The sequence below is a fragment of the Megalobrama amblycephala genome, linkage group LG19 (genome assembly GCF_018812025.1).
Source record: "Megalobrama amblycephala isolate DHTTF-2021 linkage group LG19, ASM1881202v1, whole genome shotgun sequence".
Taxonomy (NCBI): Eukaryota; Metazoa; Chordata; class Actinopteri; order Cypriniformes; family Xenocyprididae; genus Megalobrama; species Megalobrama amblycephala.
The window spans coordinates 32,132,716-32,147,811 of NC_063062.1; the positions used below are offsets into that span (position 1 = coordinate 32,132,716).

A 15,096-nucleotide genomic window follows, 5' to 3' on the forward strand; every position below is an offset into this window, starting at 1 on the left:
ACTGAGGGTAACGCGGGTATGACGCAATTGACAGGCGACTCCTCACATGTCCCGGAGCCTTGGTTAAAATTGTAATTTTCTCACGATTTACAAATAGTTGGAAACATTTGGGATATTGTAAGTACTCAAGTGAACTTAATATATAAAACTGGCCTAGTGGTTTTTGGATATTTTACTACAAAAATATTACATATTGCACCTTTAAATACATATTTCAAGGTGCACTGAGGAGAATTTATAATGCGCATTGACAAAATTGCTCTTTGGAGGAAGAACAACAACCCACAACGAGCATGGTCATTCAGAGAAAAGAGATGAACAAATTGTTGTTTAAATCTGTAGTCATTTATCTTTTTTAATTGTGATCACTCGCCCGTTTAAAGTGGAGTTGGTGGGGGTCATTAAATGATGCATCGACGCCCTCTGCTGGACACTGACGGCAGCGACAGCGTCGTTACTATAGTAGTGTAATAACCTGAAATAATGACAGGGCGCAGATCGGATGGTCTCTACTGCGTTATATTTGTAATAATCTATCAATACATGTGTGAATTATTGCGTTATATTATGCTTCAATCGGTTATGACATGGCTGAAAGAGGACATGCGCAGTTGGAAGGACACAAAGAGGAAGGAGTGGGTGGTGGAGGCGGATGAAATCTATTCATTCCGATATTTCTGTCACTCCAGTCAGCGATGGGACAGTCGTAAAGGTCCAAGCCACACCCGTAACTGTAAGCAATATTCAACCACAACTTCAAATGCGACCAATCAATGGGGGTAAACAACACGGAAAGCCACGCCCCTTATACATACTTCATAAAAATGCCTTTTAGTGAGGGGGCAAATGGTTAATTTTAGCATTTATCACAAAGAAGCCAATCCTCCACTGTAATGTTTGAGGTCGCACCACCCCTTATTTGTGATGTTTAACAAACAGGGCCAATCACAGCCTCCAGTGTTTCATCAAAACAGACTCCTTTGTCATAAAAACATCCGGACCCAAGGTGAAGCTGTACAGACAACCGCCTGTTTGTTATTGTTATACTCTTTAGTCACATCTAAAATGTGCTTCTTGATTACCAGTTTCATTGACAATGAATATATATATATATATATATATATATATATATATATATATATATATATATATATATATATATATATCATCATATACGAAATTAAATTAAAATAGTTGTTCAAGTCAAGGTTAAAATTTCATTATCATTGAACGTTACGTCTTATCTAATCGTATGGCCTATGTTTACAACGTGAAACAAGATAATGTCATTCCGTTTAATGCAGTCAATATTTTCCTAGTGTTACAGTGAAATGGACATGTTATATCGTGCCGAGTTAAAGGGCAACATACGTAATTATACAGCAATATTAACAGCAACAATAACAGTACGTTGTTTATTAATCAGGCGATCGCGCCGGGCCTCTGTTTCCTGCTTGTGAGAGCTGTGCTTGGGTCCTGACGCGGAGCCCGTGCAGGGCCGTACTGGAGACCCCGCGCCGCCTGCACCTCTATCGTCTCGGGTGAGTTTGATACAATGTAGCAATTTCTCTATAATTCTCAATAACTATTGCAACGCTGCAACATTCGCATGCGGACCTCACCTCTTCCCGCTTCATTCAGCCGGCCCGGTGCATAGGTCGGTTAATAGGTTGAGTTTACAGCGAATTCCCAAGCATACCCCCTTGATCCAAGAGTATTCCAACATAAACTCATATTTAGCAGGGATAAAGATAGGCTACGCAATTGCTTCTATTGGAGCCCGAACACAAAATATTCATTAATTATGTGCACTGGCTCCAGTGAATGCGTTCGTACGGCAGAAATAATACGTGTTTACAGTCAGTTATTGTCAGATTTGTTCGTATTGCGTCTGTAAACGCACATATTACAGCTAGGAAGCTAGCTAGCCACAGCTAACTGAATCTGCTGCAGAACGAGCGTCAAAAAAAGCGATTTAAAGGCGCTCTGTGTTAGTAAATCTGTAAAATGGTCGCAAATAAAAGTATCTGCACCAGTGGGAATGTCGAGCGAGTTATTACATCTTTGCAAATGCGCAAAATAACCGCTGTGTCCTGCAGGTCCAGAGTGTCCATTCATGTCTCTTCTGATGTGAGATCCTCTCAAAATGACCTAAAGTAGGTCTCTGACAGAAGAAGTTTCGCAGATATTTGTTAATGATGCTCTGTGTGCTATTCAGAGTCTGTTTGCCCCCAACAAACATTAGTGGCGTCCCCGCCTACCTCATCCTCATTTTGTGGTTTTGATTTGTTTAGATCGAGACTGTGAACATGAGCAGGGCAGCGACTCACCAAAGTCTGACTAATGCTTGAAAATAGTTTGTAAATCGTGATATTTGACACTCGGTGGTGTTTTTCTTTGCGTAAAACAGTGTGAGGTGATGCGCGCGCTTTTTCCTCTTACCTCTCGCGCTAGACAGTGCACGAAAGTTCAGCTGCTGCCTTCAAAGGATGTGAAAGCGATCACTCTCTTTTTACTGCTGTAATAGTTGCTCGTTAAAGCCTCAGAATACTCTAGATTTCAGTATAATTTGGTATTATCGATAATGAATGTGTAGTTGAGCATTAAACAATCCATAAAGTGTTTTAATGATGGAAGTCAATATCAAATATCTATATGGATGAAACCAAGGCTTGCTCACTTGTTCTGTTATGTTTCTTTATATAATTAAAAAAAAAAAAAAATCGCTGTTTTGACTCATGATGCACATTGACGAAAGATTTACATTTAGTCTGCTTTTAATATTATTTGCAATTTTGTCAACAGTCTGATTTATATTCTTAGATTGAAATTGATAGCATCTGAAACTTTTTTTTTTATGCTGACTGATGTTCTGCTTTATTTTCACCAGTGTACATGATTTGATTCCAATAACAAAATTCCAATAACACATTTCACTAGTAGGAAGTATTTGCTTGAAGATTTGCGGTGAGGTTTGTGTAAGGTTTAACAGATTTGTAAAAAAGGGTTAATGTTTGTGCACTTTTTTTTTCTTCTTTTTTTTTTTTTACAGTTGACATGGATGATGAAGATGGCAGGTGCTTGCTAGATGTAATTTGGTAAGTTGTTACACCAAAACGTTGTACATCACTTGAAGTTTGAATGTTTGTTGTTGTGTAGACCCAGCTGAATAACATCTTTCTTGTTGTACAGTGACCCAGAAGCACTCAATGATTTTCTTCATGGATCAGAAACACAAGTGAGTACTTAAAGTGAAGAAGACAAAAAAAAAAAAAAAAAACGTGTTCAGTTTTTCACTGTATGACAGAGCCAAACTTCCACTTTGAAAGTGTAACCCAGATACATCACAAAAACAGCACACCCACCAACAGGAATTCCCAGAACCTTCTGATCTTTTCCGGGTTATGTTTACATTTCTGCCCCTAAACCGGTTGTCCAGCTTATTGATCTTTTCTTTAATTTCAATCCTGATTTTTTTTTTTTCCCTCTTTGGTTAATTCACGTATATGATATACTAATCTAATTTTCCTCTCTTTTGACTCCTGTTTTCTTTCTTGTTTGCTTGGCCTTTTAACTTGGTTATGCCTGCATTTTGTTCTGGTTGATTGGTGCACTGTCCTCACTTTGCTCTTCCCTTTGCCTTTCCCTCTTTGTCTGCCTATTTGCCCTTTGTGCATCTGCTCCCTGTCGCTTTCACACGCCTGTCTGTGTGCTGTGGTGATTTCTGCCTGTCCTATCCCTGGGTATATCTGTCTGTAGCTGGACACTGATGACCTTTTGGATGGCTCAAGTGACCCGTCCAGCTCATTCTTCTCCAGCTCTGGGGTGAGTAATATCCCCCATTTGCGCCAACCTCCTGTCTCCATCCTTTTTTGTAGCATCTGCTCCTCGGCCCCACCATCCAAATCAGATGCATCGTGCACCAGATCTGCGTCTACAGCAGTCAGTCCCAAAGGCCTACCACCATCCCAGATCCATCCCTGCCATCTTATTTTTCCATCTTTCTGAATGTGTGGCTAGGTTGAAGGGCTAACATTGGTCTTTTTGTGTTTTTCAGGGCCACATTCCTGAGGTCCAACCACAGGCTCAGCTGTCAACAAATGAGCCAGGCCTTCCAAGAGTCAGCGTTGATTTGGACTTCCTGGAGGATGATGACATCTTGGGGGGATCGCCGGGAGGAGACAATGGAAGCAATGGTGTTGGGGCAAATCATGAGCCCTGTGACATTTTGCAGCAGAGTCTGGCAGAGGCTAACATCACAGAGCAGAGCCTTCAAGAGGCAGAAGCTGAGCTTGACCTTAGTTCCTTTGGGCTAACTGGCCTTACGCAGGTGGTCCAACCGCTGCCTGACGCTGGCCTGTCAGGGGTGGGCATTGGAGGTGCATCTCAGATTTTTCCAAACCAAGGCAACCCTAACGCACCCTCAAATGCCACCTCAGACATGCTCGGCTCAGTCCTGGCACATCCAGGCCTGCAGCTTCAACCCCAGGTCATGAACAAGGCTATCAGCGTCCAGCCATTTGTACAGCAAGTCGGGCTTGGAAATGTAACCATTCAGCCTATTTCCTTACCGAATGGCAGTCAGTCTGGACCGTTGGGCATTGGACAAATTCAGGTTGTGGGCCAACCCACTGTAATGACTATAAATCCATCGGGGCAGCAGATCTTGGCGAAAACCATGGGTGGCTACCAACTGCATCAACCTGGGCCTGAGGCAGCAAGCGCTGGAACGCAGGCTGGGCTTGGAGGCTCTGTTTTGAGTTCAGGAGGTGGACTTTTAATTCAAGGGGGCAAGGCCACTCTTGGGTCCCCTGCCTTAAATGGGCCAGCTGTCTGCTTAAGCAACACAAATACCAACAACAGTGCAACTACAATGGCCACTGCTGGTGGCATTGTGGGTTTCGGTAATGCCTCTCTGGGTGCAGGAATTGGATCTCAAACCCAGTCTCAAGGCCAAATCATGCAGAATGTCATCATCCAGCGGACGCCAACGCCAATTCAGCCCAAACCTCCTCAAGGGGGTGCCATCCAACCCAAAATCTTCAAGCAACAGCAACAGCTTCCTGCCCCACATGCCTTGCCAAATGATGCTAATAAGGCTTTGGGGGTGCAGCAAATCCCAGTGTCAGCTGGTCAGAATGTAACGTTCCTCCCTGGGAAGCCTGTCTCAAATGTAGTCTTGAGCGCACAGGCTGCATCACAGGGAACGCAGTTTTCTCAAGCGCTCTTAAGGCAACAAGGCCCCCAAACGTCGGGCAAACCGCTCAGTGTTCACTTGTTAAACCAACAGGGCAGCATTGTTATTCCCTCACAGACTGTCCTGCAGGGCCAAAACCACCAGTTCCTCTTACCAGGGCTTCAGGCGGGAGGGCAAATCCTGACTCAGCACCCGGGGGTCACATCATTACCAGTCAGGGGCCTGGGGGGCAGATAATTGCTAATCAGATCTTGACAGCCAATCAGAACATCAACCTGGGTCAGGTGTTGGCCTCACAGGGTCACCCTGGGGCCGCCCATATTCTCTCTGGACACATCCAGCTCCAGCACGGGCAAATGGGTCAGCCCACACTGTTCCAAATGCCGGTGTCATTGGCGCAAACTCAGACACAAGCCCATCCGGTAACGGGCCACGTGCAAACGGTCATCCAGGGCATGCCTATACAGAATTCCCTGTCCATGGAGAGCCTTAGCCCAGCAGTCAGTTTACAGACGTTGGAGCAGTCTGGTGGCATCCCCAATAACGGTAGCAGTGGATCGACAGCCATGGCGCCGTGCCAGCCAGGAGAGGGAATCACGGTGTTGGGCGGCTCTGCGGACCCTGCTGCTCAACCAGCACAGACCCAACCGCAGCCCTCAATTCTCACGGTTCAGACGACTACACCGGTTTCAGTAGCAGCTTCGGTTCCTTCCTCTTCATCTCCATCCCCCACTATGGCCACATCCACAGCCTCAATGGTGGGTTTGGGTTCCCAGGCCCAGCACAGCCCAGGAAAGGTGTTGTTCACGTCACCTGGTTCCAGCATGATCCTTAGTCAGGAGTCTCTTCAAATGTTCCTGCAGCAGGTCAGTGTGCTCTCTTTAGACCTTATCTGCTGTTTGTAAACTGTGTCCCTTTGCTAACAAGCTAACATAACAACATTTGATCCCCAAGCTGACCTCTGACCAGTTTGGATGATTGTGTTACCTCTCCCATTCCTGAACTGATAAATGTACCCATGTTAGGACCAACAGCAGCAAGCAGGAAAAGACCCACCTGCCGCTGTGGGTGTACCTGCATCTGTTATCGTCAGCGGCAGCAGTTCTGGTCCCGCCCCTTCAGGCCATGACAACTTGTTAGCTGAGACTCGGCAGAGGCAGAGTCCCAGCCCCTCCCTTGGCCCCGCCCACATGGCAACAGTGGTTAACAAGGTAGATGAGCTCATGCTCTGCACTAAGCCCCACCCACTTGTTGCTGCCACTGCTGCGTATTGGACCACTGTCTCCCAGCAGATCTCCCTCTCTTTCTCTGTCCCATTGTCTTTCTACTGTCATTGCTTAGACTTGGATGCTTTTATTTGTTCTTTCACTCATTTTCACTTTTGTTATTGCCTGTTGTCATCTTTCTTTCTGCATTCTGCACCTTTCACAAATGTCATTCTGTCATTGTTACTGTAATAACAATATTTTTTGTCCATTAGTTGTTTAGTACTATTATTGCATGCTATACCTTCCCCCCCATAATATATTTATTTTCTATTTTATTTGCATGATCATTTTTGAGCAGGAAGCTTGCTGAACTACATTGACACTAATTGTGATATGGGTTGATGCAAAAAACAGTGTAGCTGTTGCTTTTCAAATGGTGTCACATGCAATAATAAAACTCTAGAGACCTTATTTTTCGGTTATGTGTTTGCATCATCTTTGTGCATCTTCCCATGAGCATGTCATGGAGCAATAGCTCTTTCTATTAGTTTCCCTGTTGTAAATTTTTGCCACTCACACTATCCTTCATATTAACATTGACTACTCACTACTTCTGCTCCTCACTTTCGATAACTGCTGTTTTTAACCTCAATCAGCCCTCCCCCCCACACCACCACCCAGCACCCCCAAGAGAAATTAAATTAATTCCCTTCAAGATCACTTTCAAAGATTTGATCTTGATCACTTGCTCGCTGCCCTGAATTACCTTTGTCCTCTACCAGCCAATCTGTTTTGGTTTATGTAGACTTAGACAATTTTTTGTTTTTTCTTGTCTGTTCTCTGTAAACCAATTTTTGTTTTTCTCTACAAAAATTATGTCCTCATATCAGTTGTCTTCTTTCCTGTTTAAAATCCTAGTAGTGTCTCTCCAGAGAGCACTAATCTTTTAGATATATGCCTGATGTACAGTTTATATATCTAGTACATTTTTGGTACGTCTGCTGTTTTAGTCTTTAAACTTTCTTTTTGAGGTTTTGAAATTCCTTTCTATTTCTTCATGCTTTTATATTATCCTACTTGTATTTGTTTATTGTTGCTTGTTGCTATTTGGTGTTTTTATAATATGCTTTTATTTTATTTTATTTTTTTACACTATAGGTATGATTGCAAGTTAGTCATTGTTTAGTGATGCACTGAAATGAAATTCTTGGTCGAAACTGAAAATCAGTTCTGTTTTTCAATCCGCTTTGTTTTTCACATGCTCTGTACTATTTGCATATATTGAAAATGATTGTGAAACTGAAGTGGATAACGGTTTTGTAAGAAACTCTTGTTGTTGATAAAGTCTCATCATTAGGAGATTTTCGATGAACTGGCCAAAATTAAATGGATAACAACGTGAGTTATAAAGCTGTCTAGAGCTAACTGATGTTGTCATTTCCTAATGTGACTCATTAAAGTAGAATCTATATATATTTAAATGTTGTTGTTGCTGCTGAAGTTCAATTTCATATTGCTATTGAAATGATTTTTTTTAAATAAAAATTGTGAACAAGCTGTTGATTTCTGTTACTAAAAATTTCAGTGCATCCCTAAAACTATTCCCAAAATGACTAATTAAAAATATGAACTGGCTTCTTAATCATACTTGCATTGATAATTTTCTCTCCTCCTCCTGTTTTTATGCTGTCTAGGTTCCGTCGGCAGCACATTCACAGACTATAAAGATCCAAAGCGCATCCCCATCTCAACCTGTGGTCACCCCTACACCAACACCCACCCTGTCTGACAGCCCTCAACCTGCCCAAGTTTCTCCCCTCACCCTCGGGCAACAGATCCAGTCTCCTCACCAGCACCAGCAGTCTCGGCCTCCGTCGCAGCCCCAGCCTCAGTCTCAGGCGCAGACTCCCTCACGCTCCTGCACACCTTCCTCTTTACCGCCTCTCTTCATCATACACAATCAGATCGGAGGTTCTCCACAACCACCACAGTCTGCTCCTCCACCACAGCAACAGCAGCCTCAGCAAATACAAGTGCAGCTCCAGCCTCAAGTACTTCCTCAGACTCTGCCTCAGTCTACCACCCTGCAGCCAGACATGCCTCCTTCCTCTTGCTCCCCGAAGCCTCCACAGCCACTTCCTGCACAATTCCAGTTCCAGCCTGCTGCGAGCTCGTCTCCAGCTGCAGTGGTGAAACAGCAGGTGACTGTGGTGCCGGGGCTGACTGCAGAACAGCAGCATCACCTACAGCTGGTCAGTGCGCAGCTGCAGACCATGTCATCCATCACACAGCCCTCTCCTCAACAAAAGCAGCTTTTGGAAAAACTTCACCAGGTATTGCATCATCACCATATCCTTTATACATTGTTCTGTTTGGTTGTGACTAGGGCTGCCCCCTAATAGTCGACTAACCGTTAGTCAACTTGAAGAAGCTTGGTCGACCAAGATTTTATTAATCGGTTAGTCGCAGAAAAAAAAATCTCCACAGGAAGTGGCGAGGTCACGCAGTCCTAGAGGCACAGATCATTAACTGTAGGAAATCCAAACATTCACCTATCATTTATCGACCTCAAATATGGCTTATCACTTGAAACATGTAAGTCGCAACTTTAGTCCATTCTCTTTAATGTTTGCCTATAGATAAATGTGCGCTATTATTTGGCGCATATCCAAGTGTTTGTGTGGAGAGCGTGTTTACTGCATGACATGGAGGCGCCGGTGTGATCACTGCACTTAACTTAAAATACTCCTTCATTTTTGGTCATAGATAAGAGTAATGCAAAATGTAAAGGGTCTACTTTTATTTCTGTAAACTCACAATAACAGCAAAACGTAAAAACAATGAAAGCAATCAGGATGCGTTTTCTGATCTCGGTCTCGGTGAACTTGAGCTCGTAACAAGCATGAACCGAAACTCATCGTATAGGCTGCTTTCCTCACAGACACAAGAAATATATCTATAGCTTGGAATGTGTACTTTTAAACGAGCCAATTCAAATGGAAAATAAATATTCTCAGATTATGTAATCCATATGAAACTTGCATATAGTTGCGTCCACTACTGCGGAGATGAGAGATGAGTCAGCATTGTTGACTTAATCTCTTCAGCCGAAAACACAGAAAATATTGTCAATAAATTATTAAAATGTTGCTGTTTTTTCACGACACATTCATAATCGTTACGTTTGCCGGTGCACTGTGGCAAGCTTTATGCATGTGTTTGAGCACTGATTAGGCTATGTATACATAAGATTAAAGGCTCATTGTTATGATTTATGGCTTATTAATATAAATGCGCGATTAGTCGACTAATGGCTTAAATGAACGACTACTGGTCGACTAGAAAAATCTTTAGTCGAGGGCAGCCCTAGTTGTGACACAAGTTTGCATTAGAATTAAAAAAAACACTGACACATCTTATAAAACATTTTTGATGGTTAATTCAAAGTCATATAAGCCCTTTTTACACCTGGTATTACAATGCCTACTCTCCACTCTCCACCTACTGACACAATAAAAATTATGGGAAGGGCGCTAACCAGAGGGGATTTAAACTTTGCCAGCTGAAGCATTAGTTTGGATTGAAGTTGACAAATATACTAAGCACAGTGTTCTCTAAACATTTCTGTTTTCTTACTTGCACTTACCATGTGTGGTCTCGCGGGTGTCAGACCAGAAATGAAAGCTTATGCTCTCTGTGTGTTTTCTTGTTGTCTCCGGTTATGTTTATATGCAAATTGCACATGGTTATTTCACCTATTAAGTCAAAACTTCTGAAGAAGCCCATACATTTACCCGCCCATAGACCAGGACAGAAGTGGTCGAAAGTAGACAAGAGACGGATTAAAACACCAGGTGTAAACGGGTTTGTGTCTCTCTTGTCCACTTGTGATCCGATCGACCAAAACTAATCTTAATACCAGGTGTAAACAGGGCCATAGAGTAGGCTTTAACATTCAGGTGTCACTGTGGGCAGGGCTACTTTGAAAAAACAAGGGGAAAACACAAATGACCATCAAAATCAATTAGTGTAGTGTAGGACAAACACTCCAATTCTGTCTATTACAGATCTCCATAATTGTTATTTTATATCAACTTGATGACCAAGATGATTGTCTATTTGCTTGTGACTTATACAGGTCCAGCAAAACATTCTCCTACAGGCTAAGCAGCAAGCTCAGGCACAAGTCCAGGCCTCTCAGCAACAGGCTACAAACCAGTTCAGTAAAATGCCAGATCCGCCTTCAGTCCAAGCTGCAACTTCAGCGGCCAGTGGCACCATCCAAGCACCAGTCCAGTCCCTTCTGCAACAGAAGTCTGTGCTTGTCAAGTCCTCTACTACAGGTGGGCATCCCATATTTCTATCCTTTAAATGTTTACTTTAAAATAATTCCAAGTTGACAACGTGTTATCTTAACCTCAGGTGCAAATGACACTCAAGTATTTTCTGCTGTGTCTGCTGGGGCTACAGCGAACCAGGGAGTCACGACTCCAAACCTTGCACAGGCAGTTCAGGTGAGTGAAATGTAGTTAGTATTTTTACTGTAGTTTACAGCTGGACAATTTACCTTTACAGGTATATTAACTTTACTAAGTGGAGACTGATCATTTTGAACGCATTCTGACTCTGATTTGCAGGCAAAGCCAGGAGTCATAAGTTCAGTTGGTGGGTTAACTCTAGGTAAAGCAGGTTTGCAGATTCAGGTTTTAGGTGCTGGACTCTCTCAAATGCCTGCACCTCCACCACCCGCTCCTCAAACACAGGTAAGGTTCAGAATCACATTACATAAGACTATTGTAATAAACTGAGCTGGATTGTGTCATATTTGTGGTAATCTTTTGATATTTATTTATTTTCACAGACATCATTAAAAAGGCCCTTTAGTATGGAACCAAGCAAAGAAGCTAGGTAATATACTCATTTACAGAGCTTAAATTGCAAACATGTTATTAGTACAATCTAAGTGACCTGCTAGTTTTTTTTGTTTTGTTTTGTTTTTTAAAGATCAGCCTACTCATGTGCTCATGTATCTGTTTGTAGGATGCTGGAACAGCTGCGAAAACAGCAAGGCTCGATTCTCCATCCTGACTACAGCTCTCCTTTCCGCTCATTTGAGGACACACTTCATCGACTGCTGCCGTACCACCTGTATCAAGGCATGGCTTCATCCCCGGGAGACTACCGGAAAGGTAAATTCTCATACCTCTGTGTGAACATCTACAGCACTGTAGTGTCATTTTGTGGGACCGTCTTTGGGGGCCAGTGTGTAACTCTTGCTTTACTCTTTATTCTGTCCAGTGGATGATGAATTTGAGAATGTCTCAAGCCAACTCTTGAAGCGCACACAAGCAATGCTGGATAAATATCGTCACTTGCTTTTTGAGGAATCAAAGGTATCATTTAAATCTCACTCACGTGACCTCTCTTGATATCTGGAGCTTTTGAACCCTGAATTAATTGGTATCTGGTGTGTTTGATACTTTGAGCAGAGGCTGGGTCCCTCTGCAGAGATGGTTATGATTGACCGGATGTTCATTCAAGAGGAGAAGGTTGCTCTGAGTCAGGACAGGGTTCTGGCCAAGGAGAAACCAGGTAATGACCAAGGTTCAGTACTGTGAAAGTTGCCATGAAATTGCTTTATGAGCATTGTCTTTGGTCCTGTTTATAATTTATGTGCTATTGGTAGTGTAACTGTCAGTGTATATTCGGATGTTGCAGTATTTAATCACTTTATCTATGACTTTTTGCAGAAGAATTTGTGGCCAATTCCTGTTTGCTGGACAGCAGTGCAGTGAGGCCTGTACAGGTGGACCTGAGTTCTGTAAGAACCACATCATCATCAGCAGTTGCAGGTCCACCTGCGGCAGCCGCACTTGCTCTTGCTCCAGCCGCGGCTGTTGCCCCTGCTCCAACCACAACCCCTACACCTACTCCAGCTGCTGCCCCCGCTCCTACTTCTGCCCCTGCACCCTTCCCTCCTACCAAGCTGGTGATCAAGCAAGGTGGAGGGGGAGCATCAGTGTCCTGGTCCACCAGTTCAACCCCTACGCCTGCTCCTGTGGTCCGGCCGTCTGTGGAGCCAGTCGTGCCAAGCGCTTCCTTCAGCCGCACTCCGTCCTCCCGCCCTGCTGATGACGATGATGACGTGGCGCTTCCCCAGCGGACCAGCAAACCACCCATCAAGACCTACGAGGCACGCCGGCGAATAGGTTTGAAGCTGAAGATCAAACAGGAGGCGGGGTTTAGTAAGGTGGTTCACAACACTGCCTTAGATCCTGTCCACTCCCAATCCCAACTCACGCCACAACCACCGACCCCCGAGCAGCCCCAGAAAGTCAAACCGCATGTAAACCCACCCACCACTGTCATTAGAACTCCACCCCCAACTTCTTACCCCACCCCCTCTTCCACTGTCACTACGGTAACAACACACACAGGTTCCACCTCCACAACTTCCTGTAGTGGGGCTACGCCCTCATTCTCCTCCTGGTCTTCATCATCCCCTTCCACGTCTACGGCGCAGATGAATGGCACTCTGGAACACCACGAGGTAGGTGGGGTGAAACGGAACCCAGCATCCACAGCAACTCCTCCACTAACCACTTGCCGGCTCCCGCTTCGAAAGACGTACCGTGAGAACATCAGTCCACGTCACAGGCCGGGAGTACCAGGAGGAGGTGGAGATACGTTGCCCATTGTGCCAGCAGGACCCCCTCTTACCTCTTCCCCCCAGCCACAAGGCTCCTCCCCTCAACCTGAACGGACTGTGATAGCCAGTGTGAAACTAGAAAGGCAGGGCGGACATGGGCGGTCTCACCCCCACACAGAGTCGCAGAGCCTTACAGCAGTGGAGGACGTCCTTTACCGTGGCATCAAAAATGCGTACCAACACCACAGAGAGTTCTCAGACAAAGAGGATGAGGATGAGGCTGAAGAAGGTGGTGGTCTGGGGCGGTTGAAGGCCATAGGGAGCAAATACCGAGAGGGAGGAAGGGGTACCTTCAGGATGGATCAGCATGCCCCTGGCCCACCTTCTCCTGGAGAGTCTTCCTGCACAAGAGACTCCTCACTTCCTGCCAAACGCTGTAAGTCAGACTCTCCGGACATGGACAATGCAAGCTTCTCCAGCGGTAGCCCGCCACCCGACGACTCATTGAATGAGCACCTGCAGTGTGCCATAGACAGTATACTGAACCTCCAACAGGGCCCTCCTGGACATGGAGGATCAGGGAGAGGCGCTTTAGGGAGGGTTCATGGGGCAAACCTGCCTAACCAGCACCAAACCCATCCTTCCTACAGACAGTCCATCCCTCCCCTCTCCACGCCTCCGTCATCTACCCCCATGTCACAGCATCCACAGGTAGGGGGCAGAGGACAGAATGGAAATCTGGTTTCACAGACGCACAGTAGATAACAGCCCCTTTAGCTGAAGTTGACTGAAAGACTGAAAAGCAGGATGTCAATGGATAGGGGAAGCAAACGGAGACACTTTTCCCATGTTCAGCTGTGTTTGCTTTGTTTGTCTGTGGTTTGTGCTGATGAAACGTGTTCTTTTGGTTTACATATGGCCCTTTAAGTGTACTTTCTAAAGTATAAAAAAAGTGCACTTTGATTATGATTTTCAAAATTTTGTCCCTCTTTGTTTTTTCCTGGGACTGTTCCTACGTGAGTTCCCCAATTTAAAGATTTCTCTCAACTCGTGAGACAAAAAATATATCACCATTCATTTAATAAATAATGTTTGTAATTACTGTGACGTATGCAGATTGCAGGAACTTTTTAAGTGATATCATGAAATTTGTCATATCAAATAGTAGTTAATTTGGTTATTTTGGAGAATTTGTTTATTTTTTTGAGAGACCAATGAATCACTTGTCCCTTTGTTAGAATGGTTGTTAGAATGGTCCCCCATACCATGTAATTATATTTTTAGGAACTGGTGGTCACTGCATAGAAGCTCATTAATGCATAATAGTATAGTGCTCTGTCTCCCCGAAGACTTCAGGTTTTGGATATCTAAATACAGGAATTAACAATGAAGCATTCACAAACGGAAAATCCACCAGAACTGTAAGAAATCTGTTGACTTTTAAAGCATTCCAGCATCAAGAGCACATTTACAAATCAAACGTACAAACACAGCACAGCAAATTTGGGTGATCCTTCTAATAAAGAAAATGTTCTGGGGGGAATATTATTGCAAGCCTGAAAAACAGTCATTTTTGCATCTCTGAAGTGCAGAGTGTAATATGTTCCCAGACACAAAGTCTCCCTCATTCATGCTTTTTTTTCTTCTTCGTAGGCATATGTATGTTCAGACACTCGTACACATTTAAAATAGAATCACTGAAAGATATTTGAACCGTTCAGAAGCAAACACAGCGAAAGCAGTGACGTGGAAAAAAGAACAATAATAATGTAAAGAGAAAAAAATAGAACTGTAAGAATTTGAAGTATAGTACTACAGATTAATTTTGTATTGTATTTATTGTGTATAATGACACTTTTTAAAAAAAAAACTGTACATTTAGTAAAACTGTAAATTAAACCTTGCTTCTTTTATGAAACAATCACACCTTTTGTTTGCCACTTGACTTGGTTGTTTTTGAGACTGAGCTTATTTGACTTCATTGTGTGTATGTAATGATCTTACTGGCCAGTAGGTGGCATTGGTTAATCGGGTCTGAGTCA

At 43.8% G+C, this 15,096-nt stretch overlaps 1 protein-coding gene across 1 annotated transcript; it reads left to right on the top strand.

The window, feature by feature from the left end:
- The first annotated feature begins 1,428 nt into the window (after window positions 1-1,428).
- On the top strand, window positions 1,429-14,978 carry bicra (BRD4 interacting chromatin remodeling complex associated protein). The gene is given in 16 exon segments (XM_048169682.1): window positions 1,429-1,541; window positions 3,053-3,098; window positions 3,193-3,238; window positions 3,760-3,825; window positions 4,058-5,390; window positions 5,393-6,063; window positions 6,223-6,408; window positions 8,100-8,738; window positions 10,544-10,748; window positions 10,828-10,919; window positions 11,043-11,168; window positions 11,267-11,313; window positions 11,446-11,594; window positions 11,704-11,798; window positions 11,895-11,997; window positions 12,156-14,978. Coding segments are annotated over 15 exon segments (5,463 nt in total). The 5' UTR covers window positions 1,429-1,541; window positions 3,053-3,057; the 3' UTR covers window positions 13,820-14,978.
- The last annotated feature ends 118 nt before the right edge of the window (window positions 14,979-15,096 follow it).